General features: G+C 38.6%; 1 protein-coding gene across 1 annotated transcript; it reads left to right on the forward strand.

Moving 5' to 3' along the window:
• The first annotated feature begins 3,137 nt into the window (after window positions 1–3,137).
• Window positions 3,138–3,635, forward strand: LOC149783334 (uncharacterized). The gene has a single exon (XM_089933371.1). It carries the CDS (start codon window positions 3,138–3,140, stop codon window positions 3,633–3,635), a length of 498 nt encoding a protein of 165 aa, XP_089789497.1.
• The last annotated feature ends 4,469 nt before the right edge of the window (window positions 3,636–8,104 follow it).

Here is an 8,104-nt window from a genome sequence, read left to right on the forward strand (position 1 = left end):
CTTTAATAATGAACCAAATATGTATTACGTTTCACAGCAATCTACTTAAATCTGCAAACTCCCTTCATTCACTAAATTCTGTCCTATATTGCATTTTGCTGTGAGCACAAAAGATAAATACGCGCAGAAAAATCCAGAACTACAACGATTTGTCTAATTTGTATATGTATGTGATGACCTTAATATATGCCAACTTTCATAGCGATCATTAACAAAATACTTACAAACAAAACAATCAAAACAAAGCAAAATGCATGACAGTTGCTTTTAACACAATCTGTTGTGTATTGCATTTAGTTGCAGAATATAATTAGCAATAACTATTAGAAAGACTTGAGACAGCAAAGCGATTAATCAACACGTGCATCGTAAATCATAACATTTAAACGGAGAGATTTTGCCTGCACAAAATTCTGTAATACGCCATGTACGGCTCGATGTAAAGAAAGGGCAATACTTCTAAATCATCGTAGTAGAACAATCGTTTGTCGATATGGGCACCTTCAGATCATATTCATAGTACTTTACACGTTTCCTGTCAATCCATTGAAATCTGTGAGTGTAGTTGCCTTCAGAATATTCTGCGATATACAGCATTCATGTCAAGTATAAAAGGGACATAACTCTTATACCAAGTGCTGATATCTTCAGATTAGCATACCATAAAATCACTTTGTCCCAGCAATTTGTACAATCGGTATTAAAAATAAGGTTTCCATCAAAAATGTGGTCTGGTTGCGTTAAAAGAATTGAGTGTTGTATGGAAGGACAGATGGGAGAACACGAAGATTACTACTTGGCCTCGCTTGCAGGAAGACACATGAAAAGAGTTTAAGTAACGAGAATGCGTTTTAGAATGAAACACTGATATCATTTTTAAAAAATAGGATTCATTATTATGAGTACGTTACCCGTTCGAGCATTTTACGGGTTAATTTTCTCTGTGATTTTCCATTCTGCGTCATTGAATGCTTTGCGACTCATTACTCATTATAGTTGTAAACCGAAACCGCGCTGAGAGTGGCCCATGTTGCATTGTCTAATCAACACGTGATAAAACATCTTTAGAAAAGCAGAGTCTGTGATCAATTCGATATCTTTCATACGTTGTGTAACTACAAAATCTTACCAAGGCATATTGTTACGTGTTTACGCTCTCATAAACAGTAACAAGAAAAAAGTGAAGAGAACAAGCTTTGTAAAATTTACCAAAATAAATTTTTCCGTAGAAAAACAAGAATCAAATCCAAACATAATCCAAGAATAATCAAAGAATTAAAAATCAGAAGTAAAAGTAATAAAATGCTATAATGAATCTAAGTTCGAGTCCCGCCGAAATCCAAATGGAAGGCGATGACGTATTATATAGCCAGTGTAGTACTGATGTGTCTACAGTTCTTTCTTGTACCACAGAAAGTAATATTCCAGTGTTTGAATTCCGAATAAAATTTCAATAAATGTCTTCGTTCAAGAATTCTGTATAAGCGCTTAAGTATTCCCAGGGAAAAGAATTAGTCTCTTAGAATCCAAATAATTTGAATTGGTCACAACAGAAAAACACCATATTGACGTCGAAGTGTTTAAAGCCCACCTAACTAAATTCTCTATAGAAAAAGGTTATACACTAATTTAAGACTGAAACATATTCCCGTATGAGGGTCACGTGACAAATTTCCAGAACAAGATATAAGCTTTAATTGCTTAACACTACGTACTCCCAGTAAGCCTCAATTTCACTAATAAATCCAACAATAAGAATGAATAAAAAAATTAGAAAAAAAGAAGTTGTTTACTTCAGCTCTTTCTGATTCTGTATCAAGGTCAGGAACTAGGTCAGCAATGAGATACAAAGTTCTAATATTAGGTGTTAACGATAAAACAGTCAGGTCAAAATAATTTCTGGCAAATGTAAAATTCCAGTAAACAAAATTAGATTGCTAAAACATGTAATGGAATAAAAGCAAATTTAAAACTAACAAACAAACAATTAAATTCAATCAAATATAAACTTTATCAAACTTACATAACAATATGAGTTATAGATCACTAATATATGTAAAACCATTTCGATATACTGTGTCGATGGCTAATTATCTGCGTTATTCGTGTACTCTTTCCCATGATAAATGAGGTCAAATAATATCTATCAATGCTCGAACAACATCTGCGTTATCAGTCATATCACGATTTATGTTGTTTTCAGTCATATAATGTTACGATTCTTTGATCATAAACTAAGCAACAGAACGAAGTAAAACCAGCAAGTTTTCTCAAACTTAGCAAATAATATAATTATCAAAGTTATAAAATGAAAATTGAAGAGGATATTACAGTATTATAAATTAAATCCAAAATAGTTCTTAATAGGGTCTACTGAAGTCCAAATGAATCCAATATTCGTAATGAATTTCATAACCTCCAATGCACCGATCTGCCAACAGTCATGGTGTATCACAACGTAATTGTCTAGAATTTCTTTGAATAACTTAACAATATTCTCAGAAAAACATTTTAGTCTAGTTGGTACCTTGTAATTTCAACAAATATGCCAAAATCAAATATACTTTATTAAATTATATCTAAAACCCACAATATTTTCAGAATGATAACAGAGAAACATATGAAATCTCAATCCAAAATAGGAGTTAATTAATTGCTCAGTTTCCCTTTATATGCACGCATGTGGCATAGCTCTCAAATTTTTCCTACTCGCTACGTGATATTTCGCATTACTCTACGTCGCACAGGAACCCACTTGACTGACCACTCCAATGGTAAATAACCCCCAAATCGTAAACATGTTCATTTTAAATATTATTATTAATGAATATACACAGCTATTTATAGATCCTATGCAATCTACTTAGACCTCAACAAGGTGTCCCATCTGGTCAGCAAAGACGAACTATTCACAATCCTGGCGAAGATTGAATGCCATCTGTACTTGTTAAGCATGATCAAGTCCTTCCACGATGACGGGAAAGGTACAGTGCAGTATGATGTCTCAACGTCCGGCCATTTGACATCCGCAGCGGAGTGAAGCAGGGCTGTGTCCTTGCCCCTACGCTCTTCGGCATCTTCTTCGCTGTCTGCTCAAGCACGCCTCTGTGACGTCCAAAGAAGGGATCTACCTACACATGCAATTTGACGGCAGACTGTTCAACCTGACACGATTGAAGGTAAAGAGCAAAGTGTTTGAAACAACAATCAGGGACATACTCTTCACATACGATGTTGCTCTAGCCACTCACACAGAAGCTGAACTACATCGCCTGATGGAGCGCTTTGCTAATGTATGCGATGAGTTTGGGCTGACCATCAGCCTAAAGAAAACTAACGTGATGGCTCAGGAAGCGGACCCCCCACCATACATCATCATCAGCAACTACGAACTTGAGGTAGTCAGTCAGTTCACGTACCTCAGTCTTACCATCACCAACAGCCTCTCGCTCGATGCTGAGCTCAACATGCGGATTATAAAGTCATCAACAACTCTCCCCAGGTTGTTGAAGAGAGTGTGGAACAAAATCATGCTGATCTTGAACACTAAGAACTCTGTGTACTTTGTTTGCGTGCTAAACACTGTCCTGTACGCCAGTGAAACCTGGACGTTGTACGCCTCACAGGAGAAATGACTGAACACCTTTCACATGAATATTCGGGATCACCTATAGCGATCGAGTAACACACACCGAGGTGCTTGAACGTGCCAAGATTCCCATCATGGTCACACTCCTCCGCCAACGTCGCATCAGATGGCTGGGCCATGTACGTCGGGTGGATGACGGACGGATCCCCAAAGACATTTTTGTATTCGAAATTTTCAGCTGGCAAAAGGACGGCCACATCTCCGTTTCAAGGATGTCTGCAAGCGTGACATGAAAACCCCTGACATCGATGTCAGCACCTGGGAAGAGCTTGCTCTAGAAAGGTGCACCTGGCGACATGCTCTGGTCACGGGTCTGAAAACCGGCGAGGACAAGCTACACTTGCTAGCTGATGAGAAGCAGCTCAAACCCACACCAGACTCAACCTTCAAGCAAGGACTGCCACTCCTGTGTTGGGCTACATAGCCACAGCAGACGCTGCACAACCACCAACTGGGGCATCTCTCATGGGCGCACTTCTATCGTCTCTCGTGACAAACGGATGCCAACAATAAGAACAGATAAAATCATGGACAAACAGTTAGACTACACACACACACAAACACACACACACACACACACACACACACACACACACACACACACACACACACACATTGTGTGTATGTGAGTGTAGTTTCGCATAACAATAACAGTAATTGTAGGTGTCATAATGTCGAGATTTTCTTTTGTTACTATTCAACCCTATCGCCTTTCCTTGATCGTTAATCTGGAAAATTTAACTCGAATTCGTATTCCTGCTAAATCGTCAATATTGAAGACTGATCAACCACTGCGCACATTATTTAACCCTCAATCTGTAATACCACCGGAATGGCGTATATAATAGTTTATCAACCGCCGTTTTCCTGGCTTAAAGGCCAGGCAATGAGCCAAAGTACGCGAATCTAACACCCATATGTTGCTCCATCAAGACGTTCCCACGCCACTCCCGAGGAGGTGGAATAAATGTCATCACAATGAATTCCATTATTCACAGTCTTAAGTAGCTACAACTTTCAATGTCGAACAAACATTACTCACAATGGAACAGTGGTAGTCGAAAGAAAACAAGCTGACTGAATCTAACTTGATGTAGCAGGTTCCTAATCTCCAGGAGGAGGATGGCTGCTAACATGATAATTCTTGGAGATTTCAACTTTCAATTTGACGGTCCTTGAAACCCATACACATAAAAACGTTCAGATTCTGTTCACGTTTTCAGACTCAAAGTTAGTTACCCAACCCATCCATAGCATGGTCACATGTTAGGCTGGATTCTTCATAGACCTGATAATAATATTCCAAGTTCTTCATGTGTGTCCCATGATTTTGCATTAGATCACCTCTGCATCATAAGCCATCTCAATATATCAGTTCCTAACCGTTCCTTTCTGGTTGCTACTAACATAAAACTTCATCTGAGAAATATAACCCAGATAAAGCATTACACTCAAGTACACCAAATAGCTTCGTTACCTACTACAGCAGAATAACTTGACAAGTGATCGAATGGATTGTTTCTCAATAATAATAATAATAATAATAATAATAATAACAATAATGAGGACTTTGTATAGCGCCTAATCTTTAGAAGCTCTAAGCACTTTACAACATTAGACAACACATATAAGATAAAAAAATATAATAATATTATTACAAAAACAAACACCATGAAATTAGAAAAATATTAAAAAATAGAAAACGTGCTGAGAATATTTCAGGTCGGAAACATTATTAGGTCTTTAAGTTTGTTCTTGCAGTCGAAATAAGTCAGTTTATAGAGCCCTCTTGAATGGGACCACTGTGTCTTTGTGTCCAAGTTCAGTGTGCAATTCATTTCACGTTGCTTGGCCCTGGTATGCAAAAGAACGCTGTCCATATGACTTTATTTTTCATAGTGGGAATAATGAGTATACGATTGTCAGAAGAGGAGCGTAAGTTTCTTGCTGGTGTGTACACATGGGTGAGATCGGAGAGGTATGTTGGACTAGAGTCCGACAGTGAAACGTAGCACAGAGAACAAATTTTGTGTTTGATTCTGGATCGAATGGATAGCCAGTGTAAGGTACAGAGCAGTGGGGAGGTGTGCTCTGATCGTGGTACTCTAAGTATGATCCGAGCAGCTGTGTTTTGAACTTTTTGAAGTTTCTGGAGTAGATAGTGAGATGAACCAGACAGAATTGAGTTACAATAGCCCAGTCTTGAAAGTACTAACGAACACACAAGTGTTTTAGTGGCATCAACTGAAAGATATTTGCTAATAGAGCTGATGCGTCTCAGCTCAAGATATGCAGCCTTGCATATGTTCATGACATGTTGGTGCAACGTGAGAGTACTGTCTAGAGTAACACCTAGGTTTCGTACTGATTGTGTGAATTTAATGTTGGCGTTGCTGATATTTATTGTTTGAGGTAAAGGATGTGAATGAGAAAGTCTTTGTGCTGTGATCAGAATGGCCTCAGTTTTATCATCATTCATCTGCAGCTTGTTACATGTCATCCATGATTTCACATCAGAAATGCACCTTTCTACATCTTGGATGGTAGCATCAACTTCAGTTGGGTGGCTAGATTTGTATATATGGGTGTCATCAGCGTACAGTTGGTGAGACACTGGATGATGATCTATGACACTTGAGAGCGACTGAGTGTACAGAATGATGAGGACAGGTCCAAGAACAGACCCCTGTGGAACACCACAACACAGATCAACTGTGATGGAGTGTATTCCATTTGCAGATACAGTTTGTGTCCTGTTGACCAAGTAGGGCTTGAACCACAGTAAGGCTGTATCATGAATGCCAAATACATGCTGGAGACGGTGAAGTAATATATCATGGTCTATTGTGTCAAATGCTGCAGGCAAATCAAGGAGGGTGATGACTGTGATGTTTCCGCTATCCAATGCAGAGAGAATGTGATTTAACTACTTTTAGAAGAGTAGTTTCATTTCTGCGCCAAAGGCTTTTTGCCGATTGTACATTGCTAAAAAGACTGTTTGAATTTAGATGAGATACAAGCTGGGACAGAACAACCTTTTTCAAGATTTTTGATATGAATGGGAGATTAGAAACTGGGCGGTAGTTCTTTAAATCGTTAATGTCAAGTGTTGGTTTCTTCAGCAGAGGCTTTACAATGGCAGTTTTGAAAAATGATGGGAATTCCCCGGATGAGAGAGAGATATTAATAACATCAGTTAGTGAAGACAATACTGGATCTAAGCATTCAAGCATCAGTGATGTTGGAATTGGATCAAGTTCACATGACTTTGGTGCACTCTTCATCAGGATTGTACGTACAAAATCTATAGAGACAGGTTCAAATGCTGCTAATGGTTGCAGCTCAAATTCTGTATCCCAACTGTAGGGTGACGACGAGTTAATTGAAATTGTGGTGTCAAGCTTATTTCTAATGGTTTGTACTTTGTCACGGAAGAAATTTGCAAACATGTCCGGAAGGTCGACTGGAGAGAAGGTAGTTGGAAGTGGTGTTGATTTGTTCCTTGACATTAGCTTGTTAGTAATCTCGAAGAGCTCTTTGCAGCTGGAACTTTCCATGATCTTAGTAGTGTACTGGGCTGATTTCGCTGCATGGACTATATTTGTGACATTCTTCTTAGCGAATTCTAGATTTGCTTATGAATAGTGAGTCTGGTGGAAAGCCAGAGCCTCTCAGCTTTACGGAGGACTCTTTTAGCAGTACGAAGCTGGTCCCTAACACTGCTATATAATGGGGAACACTTTTGAATTGATACTCTGCAGTTGGTAGCTGGGGCATGTTTGTCAAGTAATAAACGCAGACAGTTATCAAGTTGTTCTGCTGTAGGAGGTAAGCAAGTTGTTAGGTCAGCTTGGATGTCGTGCATTAGTTTGGTTCTATTTATCATACGGAGGTTTCTCTTAGTAGCCGATAAAGGTGGAGGGTTAGGGACTGATAATTCAAGATGGCATATAATGCAGAGGTGATCTGATGCAAGGTCATGGGATACCAGGGAGGACCGTAGAATGTTATCATCACGTCTATGAAGAATCCAGTCTAAAATGTGACCATTTTAATACACAAACAACCGAGTACAGAGTATTACTGCAAAGAAGTTGTAGTAGTGTTAGGGACTATTTTCGCATGCTTAAAGAAAATATAAGGTTGAGAGGATCTGGCTTTCGATCAGCCTCAATATTTATAAGAAGATGGAGGAAGCTGCTAAAAAGAATGTAGAAGGCTTAGTTCCTGCAGCTAAAATCAGCGTACTACAGTACCAAGAGCAATGCCAGTTGCAACTGCAAAGAGCTCATCGATATCATGAACAAGCTAATGTCATTGAAAACATGTACACATCTTACGACGACCTTATCTCCGGTGTACGTTCCGCACTTCTTTGAATATTTCAACCATAACAAAGTTAAATCCATTAGAGATAAACTTAACAACGCAATTTTAATTGACTCACCAATATAC

The sequence above is a fragment of the Sinohyriopsis cumingii genome, chromosome 14 (genome assembly GCF_028554795.1).
Source record: "Sinohyriopsis cumingii isolate HCF-2022 chromosome 14, ASM2855479v2, whole genome shotgun sequence".
NCBI lineage: Eukaryota > Metazoa > Mollusca > Bivalvia > Unionida > Unionidae > Sinohyriopsis > Sinohyriopsis cumingii.

Excerpts from the sequence above, each read along its gene's own strand:
- LOC149783334 (XM_089933371.1), top strand. The coding sequence starts at position 3,138 with ATGCAATTTGACGGCAGACTGTTCAACCTGACACGATTGAAGGTAAAG.